The 22,188-nt window shown below is 47.7% G+C and overlaps 1 protein-coding gene across 2 annotated transcripts in view; it reads right to left on the bottom strand.

Annotated features, from left to right (window-relative positions):
* Positions 1-2,724: 2,724 nt before the first annotated feature.
* Positions 2,725-22,188, bottom strand: part of SPECC1 (sperm antigen with calponin homology and coiled-coil domains 1) — a 248,034-nt gene continuing 228,570 nt past the window's right edge. For both annotated transcript variants that reach the window (XM_057535572.1, XM_057535571.1), the window contains 3 exons: positions 21,691-21,807; positions 12,319-12,378; positions 2,725-4,789 (listed from right to left, as the gene is read on the bottom strand). In XM_057535572.1, the coding sequence (XP_057391555.1) occupies positions 4,700-4,789; positions 12,319-12,378; positions 21,691-21,807 (267 nt within the window). In that variant the 3' untranslated portion in view covers positions 2,725-4,699. The remainder of the gene's footprint in view (positions 4,790-12,318; positions 12,379-21,690; positions 21,808-22,188) is intronic.

The following is a 22,188-nucleotide window of genomic DNA, read 5'->3' as shown; positions in this document are numbered from 1 at the left end:
CACGCTGCCATGTGCAAACAGCTCCAGAGGAGAACCTTTCCAGAAACGTGTAGAAAGGGGCTCCAAGGAGGCTGGTGACCACCGTGCTCCCTGGTTTGCTATTCCCAGATGCCTGCAGTTACACAATTTGTGACTCACCTTTATGGCCAGTTTTGCGCTTCTCCAGCTGGACTCACGCCCCGGACTCACAGGCAGGCCTGTGGGCTCTCGACACCACGGGACATGGCTTTAGGATGAGGTGATGAACCTTGCCGGCATGTCGATGTTACTCGAAGATTTTTTTAGGGGAAAAGTCACCATCTTTATATGAACCTCACTGATAGGCTGTGAAGGGAATGTAGAATTCTCAACATTTTTAAGACTTCGAATAAAAAATTTAGGCCCTCAAAATAAAAGATCCCTAAAAAAGTCATAGTGTACAGCTTCAAACTTGTCTTGAGACCCTGAGGGGCATGAGCTGGTCTAGGAGATAAGGTCTAAAACCCTGGCTTACAGGACTGCAAGCTCAGACTGGCTGAAACTATCCCTGGCCCTGTAATACATCCGATCTCGTCATCTGAACAAATGAAGACGCGGCTCTGGCCTGGGGAGCTGAGTGCCCTGTGGCAGGAACAGCAGAAGCACCGCGGAAGGTGCCCAGGGCTGGCCAAGACCCCGCGGCCACAGACCCCTCGGGCAGCTCAGAGCCACTCAGGCCGAGTCACGAGACGCCACCAGGAGCGCGGGCTGTGGGTCAGCCCCACCGGGAGCAGACTCAGTACACGCGGGCTGTGCTTCGTCCAGAGAGGGGCCCAGGCCCACAGACCAGGAACCTCCCCGCTGGACCCCAAACCACGGAGGGACGACCGGCAACGGCTGAGGCACCGGCCATCCACCAAATGTCCACGTGTCTGTGCGTGTGCGTGTGTGTGGGCGCGCACACATGTATGCAGGCTGAGCCGCTGAGACAGCTTCGGGTCATCACACGGGGAGCCTGGTGTCTTCTGGGTACAGCATCGCGTGGCACCTGACGGCCCAGAGGAAGTGGCTGGCGGCCAGCGTCCTGGCCCGGGGCCTGTCACACCCTCATCAGAGGCTGTGCTGTCCTGGGAAGACGGAGTCCCCCAGGAGGGAAAGGCCAGCGCGTGGGGCCTCCCTGGGAGGAGGAGGAGGTGGAGAGGCTTCTCCTCTCTCCTCTCCTGTGGGCAGGGCTGGTCCCCAAAGGCACCATGAAGGATGGCCTCCGAGTGGTGCCCGAAGACCACACGTCACCCGACGAATCGCTCGCTCAGCGTCCTGGTGTCAGCACACGCCAGCATCCCCGGTCCGTCAAAGTTCGTGTTCCCTCTGCCTCCGCGATCTCGGTATAACCCCTCCTGCTCCCCACCCCCAGTGGGCACGTCAAAGCAGCTCTGCAGTATCCCGCGCAGCCCTGGAGGGCGGGGTCCCTGGGAGACCGCGGTCACAGCAAGGGCCTGTGCAGGGGAGGGGGCCAGGGGGCGTCAGGACCCAGTCCTTTCTGGTGACTCCCGGCAGCTGCAGTGGGGACCACGGCCCAGTGAGGAACAGGGACGTGAAGATGCCGGTTTGGAAACAGACTGAAGGGAAGCCTGGCATTTTGAGAAAACAGTAACAATAAATGTCACTGGGACAAATTCATAGTCAGACAGAAACAAAATATATTTATTAGAAATATTACAGAGCCATACATCGCACGCGTCCACGTTCACAGTTACACACGCCTCTGTTGCATCCTGACAGCGCTGGGCACGGTCTGTGCTCTGGGCAGAAATGAGGCCGCACACACACTGCTGCATTCCACTCGTGCAGTCGAAGTTACTGAGCTACTCGGGACGGCACAGGTTTAGCCCAACTCTAACCTGGGTCGGAGAAGTGAAACCCGCAGTGAAGCCAGGCACACGCGGTATTAAAAATCCTTTATGAAAAGGTTGCTTGGTCCTGTCCTTTGCTGCATGTCACTGGTCAGCTCCTCTCAAATGGCCCTCGAGCTCTGCGCTGGGAAGAACCAGGGCTGGATTTGGCAAAGGGGCTGCTATCTGACGACCGAGACCTCTGTCCCCAGGCAGCGCGGTGCCTGTCCCCTCGGCGGGGACGTGGAGGGGGACCGGGAAAGCAGCCCATGGGCCTGGGGACCGTGACACCAGGTGTGAGCCACTCAGGATCCTCTGGGTGGAATCAACAAAAGCTATAAAACAACAGCTGGGTGAAGAACGAAAACCAAAGGCCATCGTAGTTTCTGAAGCGAGGAGGGACCGGATGGGAGGTGGGTGAATTTGCCTGGTGTCCCCAGACACCGAGCCCTGTGGGCAGGGGCCGTGAAGCCACCGTCAGCCATGAAACAACTCACAACACAAAGAACCATGGACTTCTCTTCATGTCTTTAAAAATACAAAACAAAACAAAACTCCTCCACTCTTGGGGGGTCTTGCATTCTGCATCTATCTTGTGTATAAAAATAATACATGTTTTGGAAAAAGGATCTGTAGAGCCACCAAACAATTTTAAGTGACGAAGTGCTGGCTGAAGGAAGATGGGAAGTAACACGGATACTGTGGCCTCTGAAAACCTCAGGACAGAAAACCGGGGAGGAGGCGGTTTGCCGACAGTAACCACCGTGTGTTCTCAAGTTTCCCACGCTCACCTTGTGCCCCGAGCTCCCCAGCTAAAGCCTGACCTACGCGGCCGCAACCACCACCCCCCCCCCGCCCCCGCCCCCGCCCCCGGCCCCGGCCCCGGCCCTGCAGCGCTGGAAGGCCTGACGGTGCCTGCAGGGCCAGACCTGCCCTAACGCCACCCGTGTCCCTGCGGGCAGGACACAGGTGCCCTGGGCCCTAAGGGTGCTCTCGCTGCAAAGCAGTCAGGCAACCTCTTGGCGTTATGAAAACAAATTGCACGTGGCCTTCCCTCCTCTCTTTAGCCTAAAGGCAGCAGCAGCTCCAGCATGGGGGGAGGGGAAACAGCACCACCACTGCAGAGGCTCCTTGCCGACTCCAAATCCTCCTCGGTGATCACTGAAGACAGGACACGGCAGCGCCCAGGCCCCTCCAGGCGCCCTGAGGCATCGGCGGCCCCTCCCGCACGGAGCCCCACGGTGACCCCAGGCTGCACACAACCAGCAACGGCCCAGCCCCACTCCTGGGCAACGGCGCGCCCGCCGAGCAAGCAAGGCAGGGTCGGGGGACCAGGAGACACCGGGAGTATCTTTCAGCCGACCGCCCCTCAGGGAGGCGTGAGCTACAGCTGCCCCGGTGGGGCCTCCAGCTTCCACGTGAAGACAGATCATCACGGCCACCGCCACCAGTGCTTCTCGGGGACTCTGAACATATACAGAACACAACCCTGGTCCCCTTCCCAGTACTCTTGACTCCACGCTGGGGCAGGCGAGAGGTGTGTGTTTCCAACGAGCCCCGCAGAAGAACCCCAGCCAGCGGCCCGGCAGCTTGAGGTGGAGGGATGGGCGCCGCGTGGGACCGGATGCCTCTTCCAAGGCGGCGGGAGGGACGGCCGAGCTCAGCCGCCCCCAGGACAGGGACCGATGGGGCCCCGGCTATGAACGAGGGCTCCCACCAGCCTGCAGGGAGTACTGCACAGGGCCAGTCGCCGTGGGAAGGACCCTGGTCAACGGGTGCTGATGCGCGCAGCTGCGGGATCCCCCTGGGCCGGGGTGAGCCTCATTTGCTACGTAATGTACATTGATTTGCCCAGGTGATTACCTGCACCTGCACTTCCCAGGCAGAGGGCTGCTCTGGAGAGGGCTCTGCTGCCGCTTAGGGTGACTGCAGGCTCTAGGGAAACTGAGTTCCCTCCTTCAGTTGTACCCTAGCTGGCTCTGCCTGCCCCCAGGGCCTCCTTTGCCGTGCAAAGGTAGGCGGCCTGGGGAAGGGCTAAAACCACAGCCAGAGTTGAAATACTGTTTACATCGCTGTCTGCCCAGCATCCCGAGAAATACACGTCCTCCAACTGTTTGTGCAAAAGCATGAGGACCCCGGCCGGCACAGGCCAGTCCCTTCTGTCTGAGCGACTTTGTCAGGTTCCGTGCAGGGCAAACGTGTGGGTGTGGATGGGGCATGAATACGTGCAGGACACTCGGAGCAGGTGACAGTCACGGAGGCTTCCCGTCCGCCGCTGCTGAGCACGGGGTCCTGGTGTGACTGCGTCCCAGACACACATCCTCCTGTCCCTCCCAGGGACACCCAGCAAACTACTCAGGGGCTCCTTTGCATCTCAAGTTTGATCTTCCACCCAAAGAATCAAATAAGGGACAGGAGACCTACAGGTGGTGAAGTCCTTACTGAGGACGCAAGTTTTTTCCCCAAAACGCAGAGCGCTCATGTGTTTCAGGCTGCTTGAGAGCAAACTTTGTCTTTTTGTGTTTTGTTGGGCATTGTTTTTTGGAGGGGGCTGGGAGGTGTCAAGTGCAGAGTTTTTATAGAGGCAGAAGCCAGCATTTGTAGGAGAGACGGTGGGGTTTGGAAGTGCTGTTTGTCGTGAGACTCAGGGCAGCTCCAGTGAACACACCGCTGGGCTCCCGCGGAGAAGGGGGGCCCAAGAGAGCGTGCCCCCACCCCCGCTTACGGGCCACGTGCGTCGGGGTTCAAGGTGGGCGCGGTGGACCTGGCTGTTTCTTGTGTGTGTGTCGGCCCTGGGCGAGCTGGGCGGTGGGCGGAGCAGGGAAGAGCGGCGGGCGCCGCCTCCGGACTTACGTCTCGAAGTACTTGTAGATCTGGGCCACGTACTGCATCACGCTCTGCCAGTCGGGCCGGTCTGTGTGCAGCATCTCACTGAGCTCCTGCGGGAGAGGGCAGAGGTCACAGGGCGCCACGAGGCCTTCCCACGCAGCCGGCAGGTGCAGGCAACACCCAGCCGGTGCTAAAGGTGCTGAGTGAAAAGAAAAGCTTTTCCTTCCCGTTTGTGCAAGAGATGCTGTCCCTTTTAGGAAACGTTAGACTTGACCTCCCGCCTCTCCCGTCTTTTAACAACATGACAATGAACATTAACAGAAGTTTTGAACTAAAAATAAGAATTGCCCTATGATCCAGCAATCCCACTCCTGGGCATATGTCTGGACAGAACCATAATTCGGAAAGATCCACGCACCCCAATGTTCACTGCCGCACTATTCACAACAGCCAAGACATGGACACAACCTAAATGTCCATCGACAGAGGAATGGACAAAGAGGATGTGGTACATATATACGATGGAATATTACTCGGCCATAAAAAAGAATGAAATAATGCCACCGGCAGCAGCATGGATGCAGCCAGAGATGACCATACTACGTGAAGTGAGTCAGAAGGAGAAAGACAAATACCATGTGATATCACTTACATGTGGAACCTAAAACATGACACAAATGAATCTGTATACAAAATAGAAACGGACTCACAGACAGAGAACAGACTTGTGGTTGCCAAGGAGGAGGGGGTTGGGATCCGCAGATGCAAACTATTATATATAGAATGGATACAAGGTCCTACTGTAGAGCACAGGGAACTATATTCAATATCCTGGGATAAACCATCATGGAAAAGAATATGAAAAAGATGTACGTATGTATATAACTGAATCACTTTGCTGTACAGCAGAAATTAACACAACATTGTAAATCAACTATACTTCAATAAAACAAAAGTTTTGAGAAGAGTCACTGCGATTCCATTACTGTAAAAGGATTCCCACCTCTCCAAGCTACCTCTGAACACACACCTGTGTCCCACACGCTCCGTCACTGTGCGCCCTGCGCTTTGTCACCGAACACTTTTCAGACACAATTTCCCGCACAACTGTGCTGTGTCGTTTTAGCAGATGTGCACTGTCCAGGGGAATGACTACCCTTTGTCCTCTCAGTGCATGGCATGGGACTGTGGTCCCCTCTTCACTACACAGACTCTGCAATGAGCATCTCTGTGCGGTACTGCTTCCTTCTGTTGCATTCGTGCCACAAAAGTCCTGAACCGATCGAAAGCTGTTTTACCAGAATTACGGGTCACCATTCCATGTTTTATTGTTGTTTTCCCCTCATTTTGTTGGCGGTGAGCGAGCAGAGGCAGAGGCCGGGGGGTGACAGCAGGCAGGACGGCACTCCATCTATTGCTTGGCCAGGCGTTCCTGAAATTCGTGCTGCTGAACGTATTTAATAATTCACTTTGGGGCTGAACTTGGATTCTTTTGTGGTCGCAGGAGAACACCGGGGAAGGTCCTGGCGTAAAGCCAGAAGCAGAGATGCAGTGGAAAAGCAGGCTGAACTTAGCACATCTGCTCCTGGGCGGGGTCAGAACTGGCTGAGGCCTGGAACCAGCCATTCAGCTTCTGTTTCAACATCTAAATATATTTTACTGATTTTGCTCCCTGGTCATGCTAAGAAATCAGCATAGCATTGGTCATGGGAAAGGGGTGGAAAAGAAATGTGTGGAACATTCCACACAGATGTACCTACAACAATTTGAAAAGGAAAACAAAGCGTTCACAGAATACAAGGGGAAAAAGTCTCCATCCACCTGAAATACTGCAGTCAGGCCTGTGCACACAGACGGATGATGCATGGAGAGCTAAAATTCTCACAACACGAGGGTTGCCAACATGACGATACAGAGAAGAAGTGGTGAGGAATCGAGCACTTGAGAGGTAGGTGAGCTCTGAGAACAGAAGGACGACCCAGAGATGCTGGAGGGACGGCAAACCTCCCTCCAAGGGGGGCAAGGACGCGTCTTCCTGCTCAGAGAGGATTCGGAAGTCTGATCAATATTCACACTTTTACTCAGAGTATCCGATAGGCCTGAACCTAACAATAATTAAATTTTAAAATATTTTGGTACCTGGTCAACATCACATCTGAACGTGTTTGAAGAAATCATTTAGCACCTTTCAGGAGAAGAGAGGGTATGCTGCATCAATAAAAATCTGATGGTACATGACACTTGTTTGATTTAGTAGCTTAAAACCTTCCAAAAAAAGAAAACACCAGGCCCAGATGGCTTCACTGGTTAATTCTTCCAGACAGTTCAGGAAGAAATAATACCAATTCTGCACAATCTCTTCCAGGAAACAGAAGAGGAGGGAACACCTCCTTACTCATTCTGTGAAACCAGCGCCAATACTAATACCAAAACCAGACAAAGACATTACAAAAAAACTACCAATTTCTCACTTGAACATAGACACAATGATCCTTAATAAATATTATCAATTGAATCATGATCAAGTGGGGTTCATCTCAGGAAAGCAAGGTTGCTTCAACATCCATAAATCAATCAATGTTATTTATACTAACAGACTGATAAGAAAAACCATATGGTCATATCAATAGATGCAGAAAAAGCATTATACAAAATTCAATAACTATGCATAATAAAGGTTCTCAAAATACCAGAAATAGAAGGGAATTTCTTTTACCTAATAAAGAACATTTACCTAATAAAGAACCCAAAGACTGACATCATACTTAATAGTGAGAAACTGAGCACTTCCCCCCTAAGATCAGCAAAAAAGAACAAGGTGAGGGTGTCTTCTCTCACCTCTCCTAGTCAGCACTGTACTGGAAGTTCTAGCCAGTGCAGTAAGGCAAGAAAGAGAAACAAAAGGCATACAGATTAGAAAGAACTAAACTGTCTTTATCTGCAGATGACATGACTGTCTATGCAGAAAACTCCGAAGAGTCGACCAGAAAAACCTCTTGGAATATGCAAGTTTAGCCAAGTCTCAGGACACAAAATCAACAACTTTCCTACATGCCAGCAATGAACAACGGCATCTGAAAAAAAAAAACCCAACCATTTAAAATGGCACCCAAAAAAATCTACATGCAGAAAACTATAAAACACCACATGCAGAAAATTACAACATACTGATGAAAGAAATCAAGAAGCTCTAAATAAATGGAGAGATATTCTAGGTTCATAGATTGGAGACGGAGTATCGTTAAAATGGCAATTCCTCCCATCTGATCTATAGATACAACGCAACCCCAATCAAAATCCCAGCAAGCTTTTTTCTGGGGTAGATAGCGACAAACTGATTCTAAAATTTACAAAGGCAAAGGTACCGGAATAGCCAAAACAATTCTGAAAAGAAGAATAAAGTTGGAAGACTTGATGTCACAATTTATGAAGCTCTATTAATCAAGGCAGAGGGTGCCGGTCAAGGGGCAGACGCTTGGGGCGTGTTGCGCGTATTTTACCACAATAAAAATAATCGATAAAAAGAAAAACGATAGGGCTTCTTGTCCTCAGGGGTCTTGGTGGGGATGGAGATAAGCTCTATAATCAGAAAAACTACAATATAACACACACGTGCCCCACAGACTATGAATAAGTTGTGCTTTCGGAGTCCAGGTGGGCACGGCTGCCCAGAGGCAGGGTCACGGAGGGGTGAGACGTGGGCTCTGGAGACAGCTGGCCTCCTTGACCCTTGTCTTTGCTACTCACTGGCCATGTGCCCTTTCAGGGAACCACACTGTCTCAGTGTCCCACCCACAAGGAGCATCTACGTCACAGGACTTTTGAGAGGGCCAATGAGTCAACATGTGGAAAATGCCCGGCACAGAGTAAACATGGACCTAGTAAGTGAATTAATTGTCTAAGTAGCCTCTATAAAGTTTATGCTACAGATCAGGCCCAGTTATGCCTAAGGAATCATTCTGATATCCCCATAAAATCCTGAGTTGTAATGACCTCCCTTCCCAGGTGACCTGAAGACCTTAGGCTGTGTGAGGAGTGACCGTTCTGGTGGACACACGGGCTCACCCAGCAAGCAACACCCTCACAGACCGTGTGACCTAGTGCGGGCGTGCCCACCTCAGCAGGTACAAGCACATCAACCCTCCGAGGGCACACACGCTGGCTGCTTTTACGGCAGTGGCAACAGTGTCACACATATTCTCTCTCCTCTTCTTCCTGTGAGTTGTTGTCCCACCTGTGATGTGGGGGTTAAGCTTCTATATGACACTGTGGCTGGGAAGGAATGCATTCTAAAATTTGGGGAACACCGTAGGGTTTTCACTTGTGAAAAATCTCATCCTTGCTAACATGGTAAACCCAGAAACCTATATTTGCTAGAATGTACACATACAAGGGAATTTTTTTTCCTGACTAATCTAATAACAGAACTTGACCAAGGACTTGGGATTATTACTGCTGTCAATTCTGACTGGGTGTATTTTTAAAATGTCATGTGTAATTAAATATATTATTTTTCAATCCATCTCACGATACTGTAAAGCAAATTTAATAATGTAGGAAGCTTCTATTTTCTTGATGGCATAAACAGGTTAAACTGCTCACAAACATTCCTAACTGTTTTTGAGATTCATCATGATGTTTGTCAGTATCTCCTCAAAGACATCTGTACAAATAAAATTGCTGGCTCTGACGATTAGTTCAACAAGATGATCTCATTTGCTTCCCAGCTTTCACTACAGTAGTAGGTGAGATGAAAAATAGGAAACAATGTTAAATTAAAAAAGCAAATATTAACTGTAACACTACAAAGAAAACCGTATTCTGTGTATAATATCATCTTCTAACAAGTTCTCATTGTGTCTTTGATTCCTTATGTAAATTATCTGTGCTTACTTGTTAGCTGTTTAGTGTTTCAGAAGATAAATCAGGTTTCTGCTACTCCATCTTGGCCAGACATTAAGTCCCCTCACTCCTTTTTAGATTCTCTAGACTTGTATTTACACAATAGGGACACCTGTTTCTGAAAGGTTCAGTGGAATTTGGGCTTACTGGGATTTTTTTGTTTGTGTGTGACTATATTTAAAACAATGAATTTCACTTCTTTAATAAAGGTTAAAGTTCTACTTCTTTCTGAGTAAGTTTTGGAGAAATATTTACATTTACTATTTGAAGGAATGTATTTACATTTTTTTTTAGAAAACTGCTCATTCTGTTTCAAACACTTTGGCGTACACTGTCATAGTACTAAAATTCCTACGATAGCTGTCCTTTCCCTTTGTCATTTCATCCTCTGAGGTTACACAAGTATGTCTCACTGTTACTTCAACTGAGATTTTCCTAATCACTAGTAAGATTGAACATCTTTTTAAATGTTTACTGGCCATTTGTGAGTTGTGTATTCCAGACTTTGATAATTTTCTACTAGGTTTTTTTTTTTAATTATTGGTTAGTAGAAATTATTTGTAGATTATATGTCTTTGCTTTTTTTGCAGTTATGTTATGATGTGTCTGGATGGAAATTTTGTATTATTCATCCTGTTTGAGATTCATTAAGAATCTGTGGTCTTTCATCATTCTGGAAAAATTTCAGGCACCACTTCTTCAAATATTATCTCTCTTCACTTTTTCTTTCCTCTTCTTCCGGAATTCCCACTGGACGTGGGACTTAGACATGGTCTGACTTTATCTTCCATGCCTCTTAAGCTCTGTGACAGACACTATCAGATGTTCCCAACCTCTCTCTTCCTTGAAAGGCTTCCCGCTAAATTTAGAGAATGAGAAATGTTATATGCTTACTTTCTCAAATTCCCTTGCAGCTGGTGTGGACACATAGCAGAGTACTACCCATGAGCTGGAGGGACTCTGGGAAGCCTTTTGGTTTCCTTATCAAAGGGGGAAGATGTTAGGCACTTGCTCTTCTCCCTTCTCCCTCCTTCCTGCCCTGCAGACAGGAGTGATGTCTGGAGCTTGGTAGTCATGTTCAACCACAGAGAAACAAGTATGAGGACAAAGAACCAACAGATTAAAGATGGTAGAGTGAAGAGAAGAGACACTCTGGGGTCCTTGATTATAACACTGAGCAGTGAACCATTCCTGAAACTAAAAAAGTATATATATATATATATATATATATATACACACACACACACACATATATACATATATACACACACACACACACACACACACATATATATCTTTATGGTTGAAGCAATTGTTAGTTGGGTTTTCCATTTCTTGAAGTTGAAAAACCTATTAACTAATAAAACCCCTCTATTACATTTTCCATTTTTAAATGTCTCTGCTTTATGTTCTGGGTAATTTCCTTAGATCTAGTTTCCAATTCAGTAGTTCTCTCTTCTGCTGTATCCAATCAGTTTTCAGCCCAACTGGTTAACTGGTATTTTTAATTCCAAATTTTAATTTCTACAAGTTTTACTTGATTCTTCTCCAAGTCTTTTTTTTATAGTACTGTGTTCCTTCCTTATGATTTTAATATGTTTAAACATAGTCTTTTGAGGTCTCTTTCTTCCTGTTTTATTATCTCAAGTTCTGGTAGATGATCCTCTTGGTGGTGGTGCCTGCTGACTAGCTCAAGTAGATCGATTTCTTTTTTAAAATTTTATTGGAGCATAGCTGATTTACAGTGTTGTGTTACTTTCAGGTGTACAGCAAAGTGATTCAGTTATACATATACATATATTCATTATTTTTCAGATTCTTTTCTCACGTAGGTTATCACAGAATCTTGAGTAGAGTTCCCTGTGCTATACAGTAGGTCCTTGTTGTCAAGTAGATCATTTTCTTGAGCGTTTTGTAATTCTGGATTGTGAGTGTATTTTCAGCAGCCTCTGCACTACTGGCCCAGGAGCCTTCTACAGCAGAGACAGTATAAACCGGGGGCTGCTTGCAGTAGATACTATAAATTTGGACTCCAAACCTCGTCTGGCCCAGTTTTCTTTCCTTACAGGAGATTTTCCTTTTTTGGCCACCAAAAAATCCCAGGTGGAGACCAAGGTTCCTTATCACCTCCCTGCACTGGAAGGTGGAGATTTTTATTTCCCTGTCATGAAGAGTAGCACTTGTGAGCCTTGGTTTTGTGCAGGGGTCTCAGGACTAATGCACTGTTTACGGGAGCTCAGGGCCTTGTCTCTTGCCCCTGTGTGGGCAAGAACCACAGCCTATACCCATCAGATGCCCGCTCATTACGAGCTCTCTCCGCCACCCCAGCCCCAACCCTGGGGGTGGCCAGAGTCCCAGCACATGCCTCAGGGCTCTGGTTTTCACTCTTCTTTTAATTTCCAGCATCTGGTTATTTCCCAGTCTTTCTTCAGAGATCAGCTATCTATTGATATTTTTAAAATTACATTTTATTCAGATTTCTAGGTGCCTTGAACAAGAGGGTTTTAATGATAATTCAGTCTAGAACTGAAATTTATCCACAGTGAAATCTTCACTGAAAACACTCTAAATCACATGTGGTCAGACCAACTGGATAATTCTCATTAGGAATCATGAGTAACATTATCTTCAGCAGATGGATTTCACTGTTCTGTAAAAATTATTTAGTAGATGGTATAAAGTTCTTCCTCATATGATTAGAACAAAGTATCACAAGGACACGAAGGAGGATACTTACCAGGCTGGGTTTGATGCCTACACTTTCAGCTGCTTCAAATGCCAACAAGAGATTTCTTTTCTAGGTTAAAAAGACAAAGACAATGAAATTATCAACTAAAAATATATAGCTTTTGCTAGGAAAAAACACCAACTGACATTCCTATAAAGATTACCTACTGTTTATAAAACACTTAAGTTTTTTTTTTTTTTTTTAAGATTTATTTATTGATTGATTGATTGATTGCTATGTTGGGTCTTCGTTTCTGTGCTAGGGCTTTCTCCAGTTGTGGCAAGCGGGGGCCACTCTTCATCGCGGTGCGCGGGCCTCTCACTATTGCGGCCTCTCTTGTTGCGGAGCACAGGCTCCAGACGCGCAGGCTCAGTAGTTGTGGCTCACGGGCCTAGTTGCTCCGCGGCATGTGGGATCTTCCCAGACCAGGGCGCGAACCCGTGTTCCCTGCATTAGCAGGCAGATTCTCAACCACTGCGCCACCAGGGAAGCCCAAAACACTTAAGTTTTGAAGTCAAATATGCTACCAATGATCTTAGTTTATGGGGAAAAAAAAGATTAACAGGTTACCGTTGTCACTAAGAATGACATTATTGATTGATTCCTGACCATCAAAGATACATTTTTGTTAATTCGGTTATTTATTTTTTTTGCTTTCTCAAGATTTATGACATACACATTATGTTGTGTATCAAGTTGTTTAATCATGGTGTTATACCAAAAAAATTATCAAAGTAATATGTGCACATCGTTAAACATAGTCATATGAAAAACTGTTGCTTCCCTCAATCCTGGTCCTTGGGAGAAGAACTTTTTGTTTCTCTCTTTAATTCTGGTGATCTCCTCCATATCTCTGTAACTGCTCACGCCACCGTTGCTTGATTTCCAAAATAGAGGTATTGCCTTCTAACTTCTTCCCAAGATAAATGAGGACTTAGGTACCTCTCTCCTCCCTGCATTATAGTCACATAGCTCATGTTTGTGCCTGTGTTAGTTATGTTTGTGACTTTAACCATTTTCCTCAAACCTCCATTTCTTGTCCCATCATTTACAGACAGCAGTTCCCGACTCCACTTTGTATGATAAGGAAGACGTTCCCTTGCCTTTCATCCACCTTGTCAAGCTTTAAACTGTTAAAGCTGATAGAATTTGCTTCCTTTTCTTCAACCACACTTAAGTGTTCAGCACCCTCTTAACAGGACGACTCTGAAGGCTGAACACAGTAAGCAGTGTTTACACAGCAGCTGAGATCAGATTCCTCTCCCCAGTTCCATCACAGTTGTCATGCTGTGCCCCTCAAGAGATTTTTTCCAAAGGATTTTCTTCTTTGTAACTCAACGGCTCAAAACCACACCACGTTTCAGTGTGCTCCAGACCTGGACCTCAACTGTCTTCAAGTCCGTTTGTTTTCATTTCTGCTTGTTGGGATTTTTCTTGCTGGGAGAAGAACTGTGCCTCCTTCTCATCTTCTGGTTTCTTATCTTTCTGACTACGGCTTACAATCCATGATATTCTCTTTGTACCAAACTGACTTTCTGTTCTAACATGTTCTGTTCTCTCACTGCCCCCCTTTATTAGACCCCCAAGCTCTTAATCGTATCATTATTCTATGAAACCCTTCAGCCCTGGAGTCCTCCAGAACCTGTCGACTGAAAAAAAAAAAAAAAAAAAAAAAAGCACAACCTAAAAGTGGAGAATTATGTTTTATTTGGTGGACACACTGAGGACTTAAGCCTGGGAGACAGGCTCTCAGATAGCTCTGAAGGGATTGTTCCAAAGAGGTCAGGGAGAAGCCAGAATACATAGGAGTTTTGCAAAAACAAACCAGGTAGTTGAATATCAAAAGATTTCTGCTAATTAAAGAAAAAAACAAACTTCTCAAGCTAGTGAGTTTAGCACTTTTCTATGCATGGGAAGATGCAAGAGTCTGGGCTCATTGAAATCATTTCTCTGAAATGCACCTTAACTATCTAGGGCCCTTATCCTGCTTTTTTCCTCCATCCTGAATCCCCTCAGGTTACATGGTCGGGGCGGGTGGGGGGGGGGCACCGCAACATCCTTTGTTTACTGATATGGCAGACGACACTTTTTGTCCACAAACCTCATGTCAGTTTTTGGATACCCCTGTTCTTTTTTAAAAATTTTTTATCTATCTATCTATCTATTTATGGCTGCGCCCTGCAGCTTGCGGGATATTAGTTCTCCGAGCGGGGATTGAACCCACACCCTTGGCAGTGAAAGCTCAGAGTCCTAACCACTGGACTGCCAGGGAATCCCCCTGAGACCCATATTCTACCACAGCACATTCTTAGTTTCCCTCTTAAAGAAAGGCTGTGGGAGAGATACATTTTCTGGATGCATTCATTCATATACGAAATTTTCTCTTTTCTACCATCACACTAGGTTAATAATCTGGCTGGATATAGAACTCTAGGCTGAAAATAATTTCCCCTAGAACTTTAGAGGCTCCACGTCACTTAGCCCTCGTTCGTTGCTCCTTTTTTGAGACCCTTTCTGGCTGTTCTCTGATGCTTCTTCATCTGGATGAACTTAAGAATCATTTGGTCATGCCTCCTCCCGTAATTCATTTGAAGTCGCTCAGATTATATGAAACTTTAAGTAAATTGGTAAATTAAGTATACGTGAGAGATGAATGTTTCCCTATGTATTCATGTTCTCTGTTGCTCAGCAGCATTTCGTACTTTTATGCATTTAGGTTTTCTACATAATTTTATACATTTCCCCACTTCCCCTTTCTGTCCTTTCCAGCACATCTGGTGCCTGAAGATTAAGAGGTCCGCTGGACACTGAGGCAAACTCTCTGTAGTAGGTACCAGGTCACGGGAAACACTAGAACACGGCAAAAAACTTTTCTTCTGGTCTGTGGTCGGGGCCTTGGAAGGCCGTTGACCTGTGGTCATCTTGCCCAAGCCGCCAGCGCCCTTCCTCCAAATTAAAGGTAATGAATGGGGATGGACTGACTGGTAACTTTAACGCTGCTCTCCGTCCTGCTGAGAGGGGAGCTGTCCAGTGGTTCCTGGCTTCCTTTATTGTAGCCCCAGCCAGCAGCAGGAAGCTCCTATTTTGGTGCTAATGAGGCCTTTGTCCTTATTTTAAAGTCCTTTGGGTTCATTCTTGGGGAGGAAAGGGGTTTGTAAGCCAATGGTTTTCAGGCTACCATTACTCCAGACATTAAGATACAAACATTTTTTTATGGTTTTTGGTATGCAATGCCAAACAGCTTCGTAAATGTTAACACAGTTTTCAGTTCCAGCAACAATGTTTAAGTGCCCATTTTCTCCCACCTTTACTTGCATAGAATGTTACGATTTTCGAAAGCCTCTGCCAAATGTGACAGGCTAAAAACAATATTTTGTTTTAATTTGTATTCTTTGATTACCAGTAAGGTCTAAGGAAAAGGCATTTCTAAACCTCAGGTTTTATAACAGAATTCCACCCCCACCCAAGACCCTTTATCCTGATTCTAATGAAACTGCTAGTGTTTTCTAAGCAGAAATTGAACATAGAAGAAATAGTCCATGCTGAAAAATTGTCGGAAAACACTCTGAAAGAGCATATGGTATGACATGGACCATTATAGGGAGAGGTGGTTTCTGGTGCATGAAAATGACTTTTATTGGTTTTGGTGGCAGCAGGACATCAGTGATGAAGCATCTTGATCCTAATTCTCTCATTAGAACACCATCACGGCCACTGTGGGGAGGCCAGAGGGGAGACAGACGCAGAGAGTGTGCCTGGCCAGGACCTTCCAGCCCCTGGACAGTGGAAGCCCCCAGCCATGGGGACTGCTGCTGGCCCTGCAGTGGTGGTGGTGGTGGGGTCTCGCCTGAAACTGATGGGACTGAGGAGCCCCAGCCCAGAATTGCCCCCTCACATCAGTATTTCGTTTCAGACACCAACATAAAGACCTCCATCCTATCACCTGAATCTGAGGACCTCAGCGAGAGTTTCACAGGAGGACAGAGGAATACGCTTTTTACTGAAAAAACACCAAACTTTCCACTGACTGTAACTCACATCCTGTGCTTGTAAATCTCTTTAACGTCTCAGAAGACATCCTTGTTAATGTTATCAGAAATTCCCTACCTGGTACCGATGTCACACTTCCACTGGGGAAGGAGGAACACCTCCTGACTTCTGAACGTTCTGGGCTATCGAGAGCTGGATCACACAATTTTTAGATTCTGATTTTAATGGGTTTTTACAACTATCACAGGCCTCTCTTGGTGCCCTTTTTGATGTACGTTGTTCAGCAAAAAACCCAAGAAGCACCCAGCACTGAGAGCTCCCCAGATCCGGGCTCCAGGTGAGGGCTGGACTCCACGCATCCTGATGAGGTCAAAGGCATACTTTTCATTCAAATTAGCTTGTCCCCTTTGAAGCCCAACTTCGAATATGCCCCTTCTAGGAAGCCTTCCCTGCCTGAATCCCTCTCTCTCCACCAGCAAGATACTCCCAGGCTGAGTCTCACACACATGCTCAGCTTTAAACTGTAATGATTTGATTTGCCTGTGTTGACACACTGTTTTGAGAACCCTCATCAGTAACTCAAATAGATATGAGTTTCTCTCCCCATCCTGAATGCAAAGCTCCCCCAGGGCAGTGGCTAAACTGTCCCTCCACCCAGAGCGCCTCTACATGGGGGCATTTAGGAAGCAGGAGGCTGGCTGGTCCTTTGGGGAGGCTGTGAAGCCACACGATCTTTTTTTTTTGGCCACACTGTGTGACACATGGGATCTTAGTTCCCTGACCAGGGACCGAATCCGCACTCGCTGCAGTGGAAGTGAGTAATCTTAACTGCTGGACCGCCAGGGAAGTCCCACCACATGATCTTAGGATGAAAACTCTGGCCACCTGGAGCTGAGTCCCTCATCTCCTCACAGACCCGAAGCCTTCCACGGCCTGACGGCGTGCTCCCCAATGACAGTGTTCTGGATCGGGGAGAAGAAAGGCAACCCCACGTGCAGGAAGCACGGGCCCCTGGACCACAAGGACCACAGCGCGGCTGAGCCGGGACGCCTGGCTGTTCTGCAGGCTTCCAGACCCAGGCAGCCGGCCGCGCGTCGCGGGAATCTGCGGCATCCAGGGAGACGCTGCGGTGTCCGCCATCAGGAAGCAACGTCACGATCCCAAGCGTGAAAACATACACTTTTAGGCCCATTATTTTCCAACACGTCCGTACTGACTGGAGAGCAAAGCGCCCACGACTGCGGGCAAAAATGTCACACTCTGAGGATGTCCCTGCATTAGGCATCGACCAGACCTCCCCATCGGCAGGAATACCTGCTCACCCATAAGGAGCACCATTCTGCCGGCGCCAACAAGACACTCCCTAGGAGACAGCCTTCCTCCTTAGTCTTGCCAGGGGCCGTGATGACCCATGACCCGCAGCAGACCGGGATCATGTTAACCATTTAACGCCCAGCCCTCTGTCTCAAAATCCTATGGAACTGTGCTTTGACCTCTAAAGGGTGGAACAGTTCTTGGAACTTTCTCAGAGGCTGTTCCCGGGTTATAATCCTCAACTTGGCTCCGATAAAATTTTCTATTTCTTCGTTCGATCAGCTGATTAATTTTTTTTTTTAAAGAAATTCACGTTCTTTTTTAAAAATTTATTTATTTATTTATTTATGACTGTGTTGAGTCTTCGTTTCTGTGCGAGGGCTTTCTCTAGTTGCGGCAAGTGGGGACCACTCTTCATCGCGGTGCGCGGGCCTCTCACCATCGCGGCCTCTCTTGTTGCGGAGCACAGGCTCCAGACGCGCAGGCTCAGTAATTGTGGCACGCAGGCTCAGCAGTTGTGGCTCGTGGGCTCTAGAGCACAGGCTCAGTAGTTGTGGCACACGGGCTTAGCTGTTCTGTGGCATGTGGGATCTTCCCAGACCAGGGCTCAAACCCGTGTACCCTGCATTGGCAGGTGGATTCTTAACCACTGCACCACGAGGGAAGCCCAAAACAGGCGTCTTTTGTTACTCAAACCCCTTCCAACAACACCAGCGTTTATGTTAATGAGGCAATTTGTTTTAAACCCCTAGATGACTGAAGGATGGGGCTGGTTGCCAGGGGAACCAACCACGGGATTAGAGGGTTGGAACTTTCTGTCCCACGCCCTGACCTGCAGGGGCGGGAGAGGGGCTGGAGGTTGAATCGATCACCAAAGGACAATGATTTAATCAATCATGCCTCAAATAATGAAGCCACCACAAAAACCCAAAAGGACGGGGTTCAGAAAGCTTCTGGGTGGGTGAACGCATCAATGTGTGGGAGGGTGGCATGCCCCAAACTCCAGGGGACAGAAGCTCCTGTGCTCGGGACCCTCCTGGACCTCGCTCTATGGATCTCATCTGGCTGCTCATCCGTATCCTTTAATATCCTTTGTAACAAACCAGTAACCTCGTAAGTAAGCTGTTTTCCTGAGTCCTGTGAGCTGCTCTAGCAAATTAACTGAACCCGAGGAGGGGGCCCTGGGCACCTCTGATCTACAGCCGGTCGGTTGGAAACACAGGTGACAACCTGGACTTGTGACAGGTGTCTGAAGGGGGTGGGCAGTTGTGGAGGACTGAGCCCTTAACCTGTGGGGCCTGACGCCGTCTGCAGGTGGAGAGTGTCAGAACTGAGTTAAACTGCAGGACACACAGCAGGTGTCGCAGAATCACCTGGTGTGGGCCCCCCACACCTGTTCACAGAGGCATCAGAAGTGAGATGCTAAGAGCAGAGGAGCCACACGGGAGGGCTTTTCCTTAGTGCTTGGGGCCCAGGTGACCTCCACGCTCACGGCTTTAATGCCACCTATTCCTGCCCTGTTCAGGTTCACGTCACTCATGACATGTGGCTATTTAATTAAAAGTAATTAAAATTAAAAATTCAGTTTTCCAGTCACATGAGACACTTCCCATCAGCAGCCCGTGTGGCAAGTGGCTACCGCATGGGACAGCATGGATGTATCACACTTCCATCATTTCAGTTCAATTAGACACAGCTGGTCCATTCCCTGGGGCCCCAAATCTCTATTTCCAGCTCTGACCTGCCCTCTGAACCCTGGGTTTGCTATCCAATTGCCTCTGACATTGCTACCTGCATACTTCACAGACATCTCAGACGTAACATGATTCAAAACAGACCATTTTCCCCCCCCAAATGTTTAATAATCCTGTCCAGCCTGCTTTACAGATTACGAAGCATAAATTTTAATTTATGCCCTGAAACTTTAATACTTCTGTGATGGTTAATTTTATGTGTTGACTTTGCTAGGCCTTGGTACCTAGATATTTGACTAAAAATTATTCTAGGTATTTCTGTGATGGCATTCTTAAGACAAGATTAACATTTAAATTGGTGGACTTTGAGTAAAGCAAATGACCTGCCATACCGTGGGTGGGCCTCACCGAATCAGTTGAAGGTCTGAATGGAAAAAGACTGATCTCCCCCAAAGAAGAGGGAATTCTGCTGGCAGATGGCTTTTAGACTCCACCTATAACACCAACTCTTTCTTGTGTCCCCAGATTGCCAGCCCGCCCTGCAAATTTTGGATTTGTCAGCCTCCACAATTGCATGGGCCAATTGCTAAAAATAAACATCTCTCTCCCTCTCTCTCTCTGTGTATGTGTGTGTATATATCTGTGTGTTTACACACATACACACCCACATCCTAGTAGTTCTGTTTCTCTGGAGAACCCTGACTGATACACACTCTAAACAATTAAATCACTTTGTTCAGTAATCATCGCCATCAGTGCCAGGACCATTTGGACTTTACTTACATCCTAGTGTGAGAAAGTCAAAAACAGAGCTTTCAAACATTTCTGTTCCTTCCCCCTCAGCAAACGGTCCTGTCAGCCAGACACCTGGGTCGCCTCTGACTTTCTCTTCTCTCCACAGCCACTTAGTCACCGCGTCTAGCTGGTTCTGCATCTCAGATGTATCTCGAATCTTCCTCTGCCTTCCCACCCAGAATGCTGCCACCGGCCTCCGCTAACGGGTGAACAGGGAAGTGAGCTCTCACCACAATGCCTACAACCTCCCAACTGCAGCCCCTCTTTCATTCTTGTCCCCGGGACAGTTCACTTTTTCACAGAGAGATCTTTTCAGAACAGGAATCGTGCCTGTCACTGTTCAGCGCTGTCTGCCGGCCGTCGTGGAAGCCAGGCGGCATGGCAGGCCACCTTCCCTGTCCCCTGCTAGCCTGGCCGCAAGCACCGGGCGTTCCCTCGGCTGTGCTCCCTGGCTCTGGAAAGCTCCCCCGCTTTGTGTCACTGGCTCCTTCACGTCCGCTCTTCAGCTGGAATTCCGCCTCCTCGGAGACCTTCCCAGCCTTCCTGGTGGAAGTCAGGTTCCCTTGTTCACCCTACAGCCCCGTGTCTCTCTCATGTTCTTCCACAGTTTGTTTATTTACAGTGTTGCTTGTTACAGGTTTACTCACTTGTTTACTGAACGTCCACCTTCTGAGGACAAAGAACCTGTCTACGTGCTCACCGCTGCCCTTATTACTGTGAGTTAGGCCTGGCAAGAAATGCTTGTTGAGTGAATGAGTACAGGGCCCGGGACAGCGTTTCCCAAAGTACACTCTGTGGAATGTGATTTTTAGGATGTTCTAGGTCAGGATTTGGCAAACCACAGCCTGCAGGCCAATCCTGGCCCTCAGCTTGTTTTTGTAAATAAAGTTTTATTGGAACACAGCATGCCCATTAGTTTACAAACGTCTGTGGCCGCTTGGGCGCCACAATGGTAGAGCTGAGTAGCTGTGACAGAGACCACAGATCCACAAAGCCTACCACTGGCCCCCAACAGGAGAAGTCCGCTGATTCCTGTTACGGGTGATTATATTAAAAGTTAGAAAGGTTCTGTGGCTCTGACATAGGTTGAGCTAAACAGAGTCACACAGGTTTCTTTAACAAAGGACTTCTTGAAGTCTTTATGAGTGCTGTGAATCTCCAAAAGTGTGATATAACATACAGCTTCCCAAGCTTATTTGAGCAGGGAACTCTTTTTCAGTGGTGCTTTCTGGTTCTTTGGATTTTGAAAGATTTCGAAAACGTTGGCCAAGGTCTTGGAACCATGAAGGTGGGAGTCCATCAGGGTTTTCTTTGAAAACCGGGTGACAGGGACTGCTCAGCAGCCACGGTCAACTGGGCTCCACTGTGTTTTTCTAGGTAACAAAGGAAACTGAGAACACGTACCAGGGGTGGGGTTCTGCAGTGTAGACCTGTCCTCCGTAGTTATCTGTGCTGGAATCAATACCCCAATTTCCACCTCAAGTCCACAAACCTTACCCCGGTTGGGATGTATCGAAAGTATGAGGAGTTCCCCTTGTGTGTTCCGGAGGGTAACCGGGGTGACCAGGGAGGGGTGGGGGGTACTTACCTTCTCCTGACTGTTCAGCTCCTGGTACGGGATGTGAGCAGGCAGGTAGGTGTGCAGGAGAGCACACAAGGCCAAGCCATCACTCCAGCTGCTGCTGAAATTGGTGATATCGATGTTCTGTGGGGGGAAAGCAGCATTAATCACCAAACCGTGCCAAGTCACAGACTATGAATGGGACCGTGCTAGGATCCATGTGCGTATCCGCCTCTGGGTTTGCAGTAAGACAAGATCAGACTCCACTCAATCTGCTGGCAGTACCTTTAATTTTGGTGCCAGGAATGGTGGCCTGGTGTTGCCCAAATCCATTCACAGAAAAGCACAAGGGACTTCTCTGATGGTCCAGTGGTTAAGATTCCATGTTTCCACTGCAGGGGTAATGGGGAACTAAGATCCTGCAAGCTATGCAGCATGGCCAAAAAAAAAAAAAAAAAAAAAAAGGCACGAGAAAAGTCTTTGGAGCTCAAAACACTAGGGAACTTCTTTTTTTTATTATTAATT

This window comes from Balaenoptera acutorostrata, chromosome 20, assembly GCF_949987535.1.
Source record: "Balaenoptera acutorostrata chromosome 20, mBalAcu1.1, whole genome shotgun sequence".
In the NCBI taxonomy this organism is placed as follows: Eukaryota; Metazoa; Chordata; class Mammalia; order Artiodactyla; family Balaenopteridae; genus Balaenoptera; species Balaenoptera acutorostrata.
The sequence above is the reverse complement of the archived record's forward strand: the minus strand, read 5'-3'. Positions and strand labels throughout refer to the sequence as shown.